Consider the following 13,652-nt stretch of genomic DNA (forward strand, 5'->3'; position numbering starts at 1 on the left):
TTAATATGTACTCTTCTTGAGTTATGAAGATTTAAGATCGAAGAGGAATCGAAAGGGTCTACTTGTTTGGTAATGTTGACAATCGAAATCAAGGTATTAGGTTTTAAAAGACGCTCTAGTTACTTCCACACGCACTCCCATAGTAGAATTCACCTAACATCTACTATTTTGTTAGACTTTCGATTAAAGTTTACCGGAATCGAATAGTGTTCTCAGTTCCATAAGAGTATCACTTTACATACTATTTTGAATAACAGACATTCATTTAGAAGGTGAATTCGACCAACACAAGATTCAATGAAAACTATTGTTCTGAAGCTCAATATTAAAGTTCCAACTTTGAAGTTGATTCATGACTGTCATGCTAAACACTTTTATGCAGACACGCATATCTACCAATAGGATGAGAATCAAGCGAGCTATAACAAGTTCTGGACGTAAGTTATATTATACTATACTATACACAAACTTTTTGATAGAATGCCTTACAGTACACTATACAAAAACTCACGTATCTCAATCTCATACACGGCACGCAACTTTCTGTATATATCCTTAGTTTCAGAGATATATCTAAAATGGGCAATTTTTCTATCTACTCACTATGCCCCTGAGGTGGGAATGTCGAGATTGTGCAGTGATGTACCTGGAGTGGAAGGGAGCCAGAGTTCCAAGCGAGTTCCACCAGATCCGAGAGCTGCGTCCGAGCACCTGGGTGATATGACACGCACCACACACCCATAACTCTCAAGAATCTCACAAGCAACGGTCAGCCCTGCAACAAAGTTCCATGTCATGTTGTCTTCCACTCTTTCTTTGGATAAGAGATCTGCTCCAAATGCTGTGAGTGAATGCATCTGCGTCTGGAGTCAATTGCGCCAAAGAAGTCAGGTCTTGGTAAAGATCATAATAGAGGCATGCATGATTTAAATAAGAATGGCCAATCACTAACCATATAGTGCATGTCGGGGCCATCGTCATCTATGAATATAAGCGCACCACCTGCTGGTGCTGTAGTAGATACAATTTCTACCTTTCCTCCAACACGTGTGCGTAATAGTGCACCTTCAATCAAATTGCTCAAAGCCTGACGCAGGGAAGACTCCTCCACAGCAATTTGCATAGAACAAACCTGTTCACTTAGTTCTACTATACGTTGCTGTTTACTTGCTAGAGGTTTCACTGCCTCAACCAAATCATTCAAAACATCAGAAACGTTGCATGACCTTCCTGACATCATATTTAAAAATCGTGAGATCAGTAAACTTGATATTATAATTTCAAAATGACAGGAAACTGATTTCATTTGAGAAATGCTATCTACTAGTGATGAGCAGGTCCCGTGTATGAGAGAATTTATGTATCAGCACCAAATTATCAAATGTTTCTGCATTGTATTGCATACCGCAGAATTTTACGATAGGGATGAAACCAGCAGGAAATGAGCAATGGATGAATAGTGATAAAACAAGCAGATCTCAAGCAAACCCATTGTTGAACATATAACATAAGGGTGGGTTTTAAAAAGAAAAGTAAACAAAGAAAATGGACAATTAAACATATGCCTAAAATCTAAAACAGCAAAATTTTAAAGAACGGAGGGAATTCCTCAACACTATGACATTTGACATGGGATCTGTTACCTTATTCCTTGTCGTTGAACAGGAGCAAGTACTGTAGGTGGCATGGGCATCTCTAAGTCCTCAATCATATTTTTAGAAGAAACTAACCCACCTTGCGTCCTACTGCTGGAAGCATCTGTTGGATAGTTATCTAACTGATTCTTCACTGATTCAGACAAAGGATTCGAGGACTTGTACATTTTCTTCAGTGTTTCTTCATTATAGTGTACTATATTTGCCTAAACAACAACACAAAAGAATATTAGTCCAGTAATTACGTTTCATCAACAATATCATGGACCAGCCTTTTCACTGAGATAATCTCCTATAACTTCGGATTGCAACTTTTTGTTAGTATTTATCTTTTTGATAAAGTGATTAGAACTGTAATGCAATGGGCAAATCAGACCAAATGGTATGTGATTAAAACAATAATCATAAGAGTATCATAAACAAATATAACACTTCAAAAACATGCACAAGGTAATAGCAACAATAGCAAGAGAAAGATCAGGTACCTTAGTCAAGTAAACAGCATCCTGTAGTTGTTGAAGGGTATCTCTCATATGATTCCCTTGTACCAGTATGTCTTCTAAAATCTCATATGCAATCTGCAAAACGGTGTCATCCAAAGATAAAAACATATAAACAGAGAAAGAAGTGACCTAGCATCTACAAGAAATGAAACTCTCACCTCGTTTTTCTTCATGTGAACAGATAACATCTTACTTAAAGTTTGGATGCTAGAAAGAGAACCACGAATCTGTGAGAGAATAATATGTGAGGGAAACATTACCCAGCAACTCAAGATGTGAGAAAACAATATAAAGTAAGATGTAGCACGCCTTACTTGGTCGACCAGATTGGTCATCCTCAAATTATTCTGCCATGATGATTGCTGGAGCAACATTGCTTTCTGCAGAAGGAAAAAGACCCTTGTTTTAAATCAGGTGACAAAATTGGAAGCTAAGAAGAACTATATTTAAAATCAGGATTGATCGTCAGAATGCAAGAGTAAATAAAGTTTACCATCAATGGCAGTGTATTGAATAAAAATGATCCAACCAACCTGATCCATCACATATGCCATAGCAAGAGAACGGGAGATATGAAAGGCATTTGCTTGCCGATCTGCATTTAATTTGTACGTTCTCAATGATCCGTTTGTACTTTGAATTCCCTGTGTATTTGTTCCAAAGCCAGTTAATAGTGCACCGGCTTCGTGTGGTGATGAGTACGGCCATGGATCACAATCGGCACTCTGCATATCCATTTCGAGGTTTGGAAGCTCGGCGACTAAGAACCCCACAACAAAAGGGTGTTTCACCATTGGAAAGACAATGGCCTTATGCTCTGGGATAACTTCAACCTACAATTTAGACAGACTTGTGAACTTCAACAATTAACCATCTGAACCAAAAGCGTAACAGTCAGTTAACCTAAAATCCATACTTGTTGACTGGAAAAAGTGGCCTCTGCAGCACGTAAGCCAGTTGGAACGCTAAAATTTCCGACCAATATCACAACGTCAGTGACATTAACCCCTGGGAAAGATACAACACGACGCAGCTCAAGACGGTCCATTACAAAGCTACCAGCAGGTCTTACATAGACCTACAGGAAGAAACATTGAAATTCATTTCCTATAAGCTTACCAACACATAACAACCCTAATTTTGAACCGTAAGTAAATGCACAACAGGTTTAAGCAAAAGAAGGAGCACAATTTCTTCTTTCAATTCAAACAAATTAAGCGAAATAAATGTTTAAGGAAAACACAAACCGAGAGAAGGGCTTCAGGATCAACAATCCGGCGAAACAGGTCCAACTGCTCGACGCAAAGCCTCTGAAAGTCAGGGCTCGGCAGCACCAAGCCAGTAGTCTGTCTGTTCTCGATCCTATGCACAAACTCCACAGGAGAGGTGGAAGCTCTGAGAATGACAGAGGCCACAGCAGAGGCTGAGGGTACCATAGACCCATCGTCGTCGTCGTCGTCGTCGTCGCATACAGTATGATTAACGTGGCGAAGGAGACTAGGGTTTGAGATGGAGGATGTGTTGAAGGAGGAGGAAGCAGAAGTGAAGGTGAGAGGTTTGAGGCGAATGAAACTATTATGGAGTTTTAGGGCATTGTAGGAGAAGAAGGGGAGAATGGGGGAGGAAGAATTGGAGTAAAAGAGAGGATTTTTGAGAGGAGGCCATGAGAGTAGCATTGGAATTTGCAGACGACGCGACACTCAGAGAGCAACAGAGAGAACTTCGTCGGAGAGTGGATGGCAACCAACGGATTTTGCCGGGTAGATCAGATGGAGCGCAATCCCGACAGGTATTAAATCGTTTTTTTTTTTTTTTTTTTTTTTTTTTTTTTTTTTTTTTTTTTTTTAATAACTTATTGATTTAATTGGTCCAAGAAATAATTGATTTCATTTTGGGCAACTTTAATCGACATGAGTCGGAAATTGAGGATCAATATATCCAGAAGGTTGTTCCATATGAACATGTTCAATAAGAATACGATTGAGGAAAGCATTCTTAACCTCAAGTTGCCGAAGAGCCCATTTATTTATACCGCAGTAGCTTTGACAACCTGACTAAAGTGTTAGTGTAGTCGAGCCCAGGAACTTGAGTATAACCTTTGGCAACAAAATGCGCCTAGAAACGATCGACTGATCCATCGAACAAATATTTAATGCAAAACATCCATTTAGAGCCCATGATGTTGGTGTTAGCAGGGCGAGGAACCAAAGTCCAAGTGTGTTTTTTAGCAGCATATTTGAATCCTCTTGGCTTAGGGGATGCAAGAAGAGTAGAAAGGAGTGTAGATGAGGTCAAACACACTAAGATTTGCTGGACGACGAGTCTTGAAGATTTCAGCTTTGGATCGTGTGATCATAGGATGAGAGCCCAAAGAAGAAGAGGAATAAGTAGCAGGTTCAATAGAGGGCAGATCAGAAGTCGAGAGTGGCAAAGAAGTTCTGCAAGAGAAGTATCAACCGATTCATCCACAAGGTCAGAACAAATATCACACGGAGATGAGCTGTGGATCGAGGAATGTGCGGTGAAGAAGTGGTAGAGGGGAGGGGATGAATCAATATGGTAAAGATGCAGTTCCAAGAAATTTGAAAGATGAAGGGAGGAAAAAGATTGGGCCTCGGAGCCAAGGACAACAAGAAAGAGAGTTTCATCAAATTGAGCGTGGGGTGATGTATAACTTAGTGGTGGTGGGATCAAGACAACAAAACCCTTTATGAGTGGGACTATGACCCAAGAAAATGCAAGGAATGTTGCGGGGAGAAAGTTTGTAAGGCATATAATCACACAAGCAAGGATAAACACGACAACCAAAGGGATGAAAATTGTCATAATGCGGAGAGTAGTCGAAGAGGAGTTCAAATGGTGACTTACCTCCAAGAAGTAGAGTAGGTAACGAGATGATAATATAAGCTGCAGTGCTGAAGGCGTCAACCCAGAAACGAGGAGAAAAATGGGAGTAAAAAAGAAGAGCCGAGCCAAGCCAATCTTAGTCACATGTCAGTGTTTTCTCTCAGCACGATCATTTTGAGCAGGTGTATATGGACAATAGAGTTGATGGTGGATGCTAGAAGTTCGTAAGTGAGTTTTGAAACAAGTGCTAGTAAATTACGGCACCTCCATTGCTCTGAAAAATCTTGATACGAGTAGAATATTGATTTTCCACAAAAATTTGAAATTGAAGAAAAATATAAAAGAAATCAAATTTAAGATTTAAAGTGTAGAGCAAGTGAATTGAGAATGATCATCAATAAAAATAACATAGTAAAGAAAACTGGAATTAGTTTGACGGGGAAGGACCCCAAAGATCATAATGAATAAAATCTAATAAATGAGACAACCTACGTTCATTGCAGGAATAAGACAATCAATGACTTTTCGCAAACTGACAGGTACTGTACAATGATGGAGAAGGCAATAAAGACGCGAGAGTAAAATTTCATATGAAACACGTAAAGATTTGTTTCTAAAGACAAAAATAAAGGAAAAATTGCTACACTCTAGCACATATAGCCCTACATCCCTTTTATGGGTTGCCACTACCCTTCCTGTTTGACGATTTTGGATTGCAAGAAGATTATTAATAAATGTAACGAACAACAGAAAATCAAAGTTAATTTACTAATTGGAAGAAGATTTTTAGTAAGATGAGGACAACCAAGACATCTAATAAATAAATATTTGGAACATGAGTAAGAGTACCTGTGGGTAATAGGGGTAGGGATGCACCATTTCATATGATCATAGAGTCCTTACCTCGTGTAATTTTTAGACTGATCCAAAATAGATTGGTTGACGGTCATATGGGCCGAAACCCCAGTGTCCAAAAACCAATCAGCAGCCTCTGGTTCAGCAATAGAACAGGACGTGTTGAAGACTTCAGCAAGGTGAGCATGAGCAGAATCAGGCCGAACATACCGTTGGTTACCGCGATCAGCATAATGGCCCTCTATGCAGCATATTTGGCAGCGAGGTGGTCGACGAGCTTGACTCGGGTAGGTTCGTCCTCGATTGGAAGAGTTGTTGTTGTGGGAATGAGAACGACCTCGTTGGTTGCTAAAGGAAGCAAGATGACTTCCATGGGTGCAACCACAATTAGTGACTGTGAATGTCGTAGGAGTAGAGTCAAAATACTCAATAGAGCGCTGAAACAACTCAAGACTTTCAGCTCTAGAGACTAAATTTGCAAAACAGGGGAGATGGGTGAGAGCCATCTGAACAATAGAAAAAGTTGAAAAATCGGTGCTGAGCCCACGAGGGAACCAATGCAATGCACGAGCTTTCAAATGATGACTGAACATAGTCTCCAACGCGAGCCAAACGTCACGTGCAGTGGAGAGACCAACGACGACAACAATGGCTTCCTCAGTGAGAGAGGAGAGCTGGAGACAAAGAAGCCGTTAATCAGCTGCTTTCCACGCCAAATATTTGGTGCTGAGTGTTGAAGAGGTTTTTGGTTCAAAGCGAGTTGGCTTCTCCAAAAAAGAGGGAGAAGTTGGCTTTTCCAAAAAAGATAGTTGGATGAAGAAAGTTTAATGGGAGTCATATGAACTTGAGCGTTGATACGTAGAAGATGAGAAGAGGGTTCGGAAGCCATAGAGAATAAAAGATCAGGTTGCTAAACAGTAAATGCTCTAATACTATGAGAATATTTGCTAAAACCACCCCAACTAAATGGGGGTAAAAGTTCTCTATTTATAATCATTTACCCAATCAAATAAATTATATATGATAGGGAAAGGCTAATAAATTGAAAGAGTAATAATGGATACAAGATATTTGCCCGGCATATATCCTATAGTAAGTGAGAAGATATTTGTCTTTAATAAAAAAACAACTATGATATCTATATAAAAAGTAATAATGGATACAAGATATTTGTCTAAATATGATACTTATCGTAAGCCGTGAGGGAATATATTTGAACTTTAATACCGTATTGAATATGACAAGCAAATTTTAAAATCCACGAATATATTAGATATAAAATTGAAATTTCAACGTCTAAATTTATAATCTAATTTAGTCTATTAAATATCGTGTTAAATTACAAATTAGTTTGTAAATGTAACAGAACTATATTAAGTTTTTAAAATTTTAAGATCGACTAATAAATATTAGACTCGTTCGACATTTTAAAAATGAATTAAATATAATTGTCATCCTAAACTTGAACTATATATATATATCATCAATCAAGATGTTACACCAAAGTAAAAGAGGAATACATAAATGAATAAAAAACTACCTCAAATGAAAGTAGTGCATATTCTTTTTTAAATTAAAATTAAAATTGAAATTGAAATTATAATTATAATTGATTTTACAATAATCGCCTTACGGAGTCGAACAACCCAACTTATGCAACGTGGGCCGGGTCCGGAAATTTTGACGCCCTTGGTGGGGCGGGAGCGAGGGAATTCATGCCGCGGCTGAACCCCTTTCGACTGACGATGGACTGACATCGGAAAGGGGTTTAACAAGTTCGAAGCTCTGCTACCCATTGTTCCGATTTCCAGTTCTACGTTCTTCGCCGCCATTTTCTTTCTTTCTCTGGTGCATGATGGAGGCTGTAAGACTGCGAGTTTCGTTAAAAGACAAGGACCTACTGACCGAGTCGCTCACGGGGTTGAGACGGAGCTGGATTGTCCTAAAGCCTCATCTCCGAACTATTTCCGACCTCTCCTCCTACATCCTTTCTGTTTTCCATCTTCATGATGCATGCCCCAACGGTCTCACACTTTCTGTAAGCTTTCTTTCTCCGATCAGGTTACCTTACTGAACCATTGTCTGCGGACGAAGATCGTGGAAGTTTCTGCCATTGAATACGCTAATTATACTGGTTTAATTGAATTATATTTACAAGCTCACTGTTGTCAGTTTCAATTGCCCGTAGAAATAAACATTTTCGCTGGGGAACGAACGAGTTTTCACCCTCTACTCTCGAGCTTTACTTTTCATTGCTTTCATTCTTTATAATGGCTGCACATTGCCTAACTCTGTTTTTATGGTAGATGGATGGCTTTGTGTTACCTCCATTTGAGTCGGTTTGTATTTTGAAGGATAAGGACATTGTCAGGTTGGTTTGCGAGTGACATTTGTTTGTGTATATTCTCTGTTCTCATTTACTCTTTTGCTGGAAACTAAAACCTTCTTCGTTGACCAGAGTGAAGAAGAAGAAAAGTAAGGCAATCAAGGAATTCAGGGAGAAGAAACTTGTTGATGAAGGAGTGAAGCTTCTGGCTGACAAGGAGTTTGAAAATGAATCTGATGGATGTGAGAGTGAATCAGAGGAAGATGAACCTGAGGCGACTTTGCCGGTGAAAGCTGCGCCTGTAGAAAAAAAAGTGTCCAAGAAAAGAAAAGCTTCGAAGATAACTCCCAACTCAAAGTACGTATAGTGCATGTATTACCTGGTACATTTTGTTGTGTAGCTCCCTTTCTTCCTCCATGCTTATAAACGATAACTATTACAACTAGTTTAGTTGCTCTGGTTAACTCCAACTTCTTCTTCTCGCTTATAATATTTGCCATCAGTTGATTTATTCTGGTCCTTATTTCAAATTTAAAAATTACAGGAGGAAGAAAACTAAATCTTCCCGTATTGAAGAATTTCCATCTATCATAGCTGATGTTCAGCCCGCTAACAAAAAGCACGAAGAAAGAAATCATCTGAAGTCTGACCTCCCACAAAAGGTCGTAGTAAGAAAAAATGATTCATCCAGAAGTTCTAGTGAATGTCAATCGCATTCATTGAAGATCATTGAAATTGATGGAAGAAGCAACAATATCATTAAGTCAACTGCCAATGCAGAGAGGTGGTTCCTGCAGCTTTATATAATAATGGCAATGAACTTCCGAGCATTGTGAAATTTGTTTTATCCAATTCTTTGATAGTGAAGCTGCAAAGTTGAAATATTTAGCATCTTCTACTGCTTCATCCTAGTCCTTTAAGGTTTCCTTTGTTTATCTCATAGCATCTCATCAGTATTTTCATCTTGGATTGGTCTGTTAATGGGGCATGGATTTTTTGTTCATATTTATTGTCGACAATTTGTCAAACTTCACCATGTTCCTTGAACTCTGGCCTTTGTGAATATGATAATTATTGTTAGAGATATCACCCTATAGGCTCTATTTTTGTTTTAAATACATATATATTTTTTTTAATATTGCACTGATTTATTTTTTATCCGCCTGCTTGGTTAGAGAAATGTCTTACAAATCATAGTTGTTCAGGGTTGATCAGCTTGGAGTTGGTGGGAAAAAAGTTGAGTTGTCCGACACTGCTGGTGAAAATAAAAAGGTTTCTATTTATGGAAATTTATTGTTACTATCATCATTATATGGCTTAAAGCAATCATGATTATTTGATAGCAGTGTTTACCATTTTTAATTCTGATGTTGATTGCGCTTATAGAATATAGTCCGTTCCATATGCAGTGATTGTCTGTTACTAGGATGAGTTATACTAAAGTATTTTATATTATGATAAATTTAAGCATGAACACGTGTTGGACATGGATATGTTCAGACATGTGTCTGACATGCTAAAAAATGTGTTTAGACTCGGCTTGGGTATGGCTCTGAAAAATATTTAGCCTGAAAATTAGAAGAAAAAAAAAAGAGATTCTCTTATAGATTGAATCCTTAGGATGAGCCAACTAATCTTGTTATATCTTTTAAGATTCCAAATGTCGTTAATTGACTTAACTCTGTATATTCTTTGTGAAGTATATTTTGTTTTTTTTCATTAAATTTACGTATTTTATCTATAAAAAAATACTAATATATCAATATAAGCACATTTTTATATAAAAAAACATGTCCCCAATGTGTTCGTGTCCTACTTTTTAAGAAATTGACGTGTTACCATGTCCATGCTTCTTAGAATATATTATGTCCATGGTTTCGTTTTTAGTTTTCTGTTTTTGGAACTTATGTTTTTTCCTCCCAATTTTTGCTACTATGGTATTTACTTTTCTTGGGAGAAAAAAAAAAAAACATTTGAATTCCTAATCAAATTCTAAAAAAAATAAAAATAAAAATAAAGTTTTTGAGAACTACTCTTTTTTTTTTTTATAGTTTTTAAAACTTGGATTGTTTCTGAAAACATTGGTAGAAAGTGGATAACAAAACAAATAAGGTTATAGTTAGAAGTTGTGGTTGTAAACTTAATTTTCAAAAACCAAAAACCAAAGACCAGCTATCAATGTTTTTGTTTTTATTTTTTTGTTGCTGCTGCCGCTATCAAGGTATGGCTCTAGGAGAGTGAAGAGAATGAAAGAGAATATCAAATTCAACTTTGCTATTCCGTCTTGTTTGAATTCGCAACAGGGAAAGAAATGAAATATTTTGTAACTAGAACCAAAGATTTTAAATGCTTCTAAATTAGTATTAAAGAATCAATTGCCTTTATCATCTATTCTGTTTTTGGGGTTGAATGTTCATTCGTCTAATCTTTCTCTCCCTCGTGTCCTTTTCTTTTATTGTCAGGGTCCTAGTAGAAGTACTCGCCGTAAGAAGGCAAAAAGGCAATGGTTGAGGGAAAGAGCTCAAAATGAAGAGGTATATTGATGCCACAAACGGCCGTTTTTCATTGCAAGTATCTGTATTTTGTCCTGTGGGTATAAATTCTTATTTTACTGAAAAACTCTACCGTGTTTCAATTCTATACTTTTATCATTTTGAATGTGTAAAGCAGAACTTCTACTTGGTCTGATCATACATTTATTTCATGTGTTTGTCCTTCTGAAGTTATAAATATGCTGATGTAGAATTGGAATTAGCATCGGCAAGTATGCTCATAACTGTTTGTGGTGTGGTCACCTGATTCATATATTCTTGCAGCAACAGCAGCAGTTATTTGAAACAAGTATTGATCAAGGACCTAGTCACAATGATGATGTTGATATGGATGAGGACACTGTTCCTGTGGTAGTTAAGCCAGGACACATTCGCTTTGAGCCAGTTGGAAAAGGTCCGTTGTTTTCATTTTATTTTAGACTCAGTAGGCTTGTGCAGTATTGGAACAGTATTTTGTGAGGCCCAAAAGGGGGTGGGGAAGTATCTTGCGTACGCTTGCTTGTTATATTTTATGATTCATACTTTTACAACATGGATAACACAATTCTGAGTTCCATGATTGCTCTTACATCATTACAGTTGCGGCGGATCCGGCTGGGCAGCAAAAGCAAAACCATTTCCCTAAGGTATCCATGCTGTTCCAATATCTTATGCTGCCTCTTGAAGTTCACTGTCCCCAATTATTATTGTTTTGTTATGCTTTAGGAAACATTGCATTGGAATGGCATAACCAACAAGAAGAAGGGTCAAAAATGGGGCAAGGAGAAAACTCCATCTTGGAAGAGGAACAATTCTAACAGTTGTACAGACGAACCTCTTCAGTTACCTACTACTGAAACTGAGCAACCTACAACTCCGGCACCTGTAGTTGGTCCCATAAATTTTGATGAACTTAGACCGTGCACTGGCTTACCTCAGGTTTTGCTTTCATAGTTAACTTCATCTGCTTTCTTAATGACGTGTTTAGCTGGGCATAAATGGCTTGCAAAGTGGACTGATCAAGTCATGTTAGCAGTTCTTATTAAATTAAATGTTTATCATGTCACAAGTATCAACTTTTTCTTTAGGGCCAATTTCGTGAGTCTAAAAATTTATGTAGTTGTCTAGTTAACTCCTTTTCATAGTTACAAAAATTAGGGAAAGTTACTGAATTATCATCAAAATTTTTATTGACAATGCATGTCAAACGTATTAAATTAGCAGCGTATTGGGGCAATTAGAATTTGAGTTATATGTTAGCTTTGATGCAAAAATGCATTTATTTAACTAATAAATTTGTCACTTCATTATCAAAATAAGGTATGTGTGGCCATTTGATCTGTATGATTATGGAACATTATATCTTGAATAAGCACAATCTGATTCTTTATTGAAGGTCCTTGATGAAAGGACTGGCAACCCGTCAATTGGCTGTCAGATCAATTAATAATTGAAAACTAAAACTATGAAATAAAAAGTATAACAGGTGTTATTTACTTAATAGCAGTATTAATTGTTAAAACATTATTTTATATATAAGTTGTGTGTTATTCATGGCAGGAAGGTGATTTAGTTGCATACCGTTTGATTGAGTTATCATCAACCTGGACACCTGAGATTTCCTCCTTCCGAGTAAAATTCGTCTTCATTGTAATTTTCTGTCTGATTCTTTCTTTCCACAGCCTGTGTTATTCTAGTTCCTTTTCCTATTTCAGGTTGGTAAAGTAGCATGGTACGACATTGAATCCAATCGGATTATGCTAGTACCGGTTCCAGAATACCCATTACCTGTCAAAAAGGAGATAGACGAGGATTCTGCATCACAATTAGATACAAACCCATATGGGGAAGATGGCTCTTTAAAGGTATTAGAGCCAAACATAATATTTGGTTTGCCATTATCCAATTCGTTTCTTTTCTCTCCAATTTGTTACATAGTAAGTATTTTTATATATAGAAAATCTACAATCGGGCTGTAGTTTATTTATGATCACATGTGTTCTTTCTGAGCAATGGTATAGTTATTTATAGGAATCACTAATTCTAGCGTTCACATGCTTAATCTGCCTCTTATCTTCGATTGCATTGAACTGACAATTGGAGACCTTTGACAGATTGATTTTGCATCTCTTGTTGATCTTCGGCTTATCGGGCAAGGAAACTTGGATTCTTCAAGAACTGCGGTTACCCAGGAAATCACTCCTGCCAAACAAACTGCTGAAAGTTCCAAGCTTGCTCATAACAACGGAGATGCCAATGACACTAAACAAGGTATCCAGTGTAACTTGTAGGCGTACTAAGAGTAGTTTACTAATTATCAGGGAGCTGGTTACATTTAATGGGCTATTTTATGACTGGTCTTCAGGTAATGGGAAAGTAAGTGCATGGGATGAAATCAGCGATGCTCTGAGTGCGAAGAAAGCCGAACTTTCTAAGGATGATGGTTTGAATCAAGAAGAAAGTTCAGGATGGAGATCATGGTCCTATAGGGCACTCAGAGGCAGCGCCCTCGGTCCAACAATGGCTCTCTTAAGAGCTCAGAATGAACTCTAAGAAAAATCCCCTGGGTCCAAACAACGTCTATGCATATTTGCTGCTCAGAGGACTCTCAAGTCAAGGTTGTGTATGTTCGAATCTGCAGGTGCTAGTTTTCTGTGACTGCTGGCTGCAACTGTCAAGTTCAGACTCATTTGCGAAATTTGGAAGTGGCTTTCGTGGTTGGAATTGGGTAGAGTTTATATGCCAGTCCAATTAGACGTCCAACGATGGAGCCTCAATGCATGTTATCTGTAGTTTTGTCACAATGGAAAGCAGCTCTCTCATATTATATATATACACATCCGAATTTCGATAGCTCGAATGTTGTGAAACTATTTTAAATAGACTAATTATGAAATTATCTTGTTGTGTTTTCAAGTATATAGCATCTGAAAAT

General features: G+C 37.6%; 2 protein-coding genes across 3 annotated transcripts; one reads left to right on the top strand and one right to left on the bottom strand.

Annotated features, from left to right (window-relative positions):
- Window positions 1-293: 293 nt before the first annotated feature.
- Window positions 294-3,939, bottom strand: CSK (chloroplast sensor kinase). The gene is made up of 9 exons (XM_023685779.2): window positions 3,406-3,939; window positions 3,075-3,236; window positions 2,692-2,991; window positions 2,473-2,538; window positions 2,317-2,385; window positions 2,141-2,233; window positions 1,644-1,861; window positions 953-1,226; window positions 294-863 (listed from the first exon to the last, which is right to left on the bottom strand). Exons 1-9 carry the CDS (start codon window positions 3,832-3,834, stop codon window positions 603-605), a joined length of 1,872 nt encoding a protein of 623 aa, XP_023541547.1. The 5' UTR covers window positions 3,835-3,939; the 3' UTR covers window positions 294-602.
- A 3,570-nt stretch (window positions 3,940-7,509) lies between these two features.
- LOC111800301 (sphere organelles protein-like protein) lies at window positions 7,510-13,636 on the top strand. 2 transcript variants are annotated; one of them, XM_023683931.2, is made up of 13 exons: window positions 7,511-7,898; window positions 8,167-8,231; window positions 8,319-8,543; window positions 8,731-8,970; window positions 9,392-9,458; window positions 10,649-10,720; window positions 11,003-11,132; window positions 11,318-11,364; window positions 11,444-11,656; window positions 12,278-12,349; window positions 12,433-12,582; window positions 12,832-12,988; window positions 13,083-13,636. In XM_023683931.2, the coding sequence occupies exons 1-13, from the start codon at window positions 7,713-7,715 to the stop codon at window positions 13,268-13,270; spliced, it is 1,812 nt and encodes a 603-aa protein (XP_023539699.2). In that variant the 5' UTR covers window positions 7,511-7,712; the 3' UTR covers window positions 13,271-13,636. The 2 variants fall into 2 exon arrangements, with proteins under 2 accessions (XP_086982785.1, XP_023539699.2); XM_087126659.1 differs by lacking the exon at window positions 8,731-8,970 and having other exon boundaries at window positions 7,510-7,898.
- The last annotated feature ends 16 nt before the right edge of the window (window positions 13,637-13,652 follow it).

Source organism: Cucurbita pepo, chromosome 1 (assembly GCF_057944985.1).
Source record: "Cucurbita pepo subsp. pepo isolate OVF chromosome 1, ASM5794498v1, whole genome shotgun sequence".
Classification (NCBI taxonomy): Eukaryota; Viridiplantae; Streptophyta; class Magnoliopsida; order Cucurbitales; family Cucurbitaceae; genus Cucurbita; species Cucurbita pepo.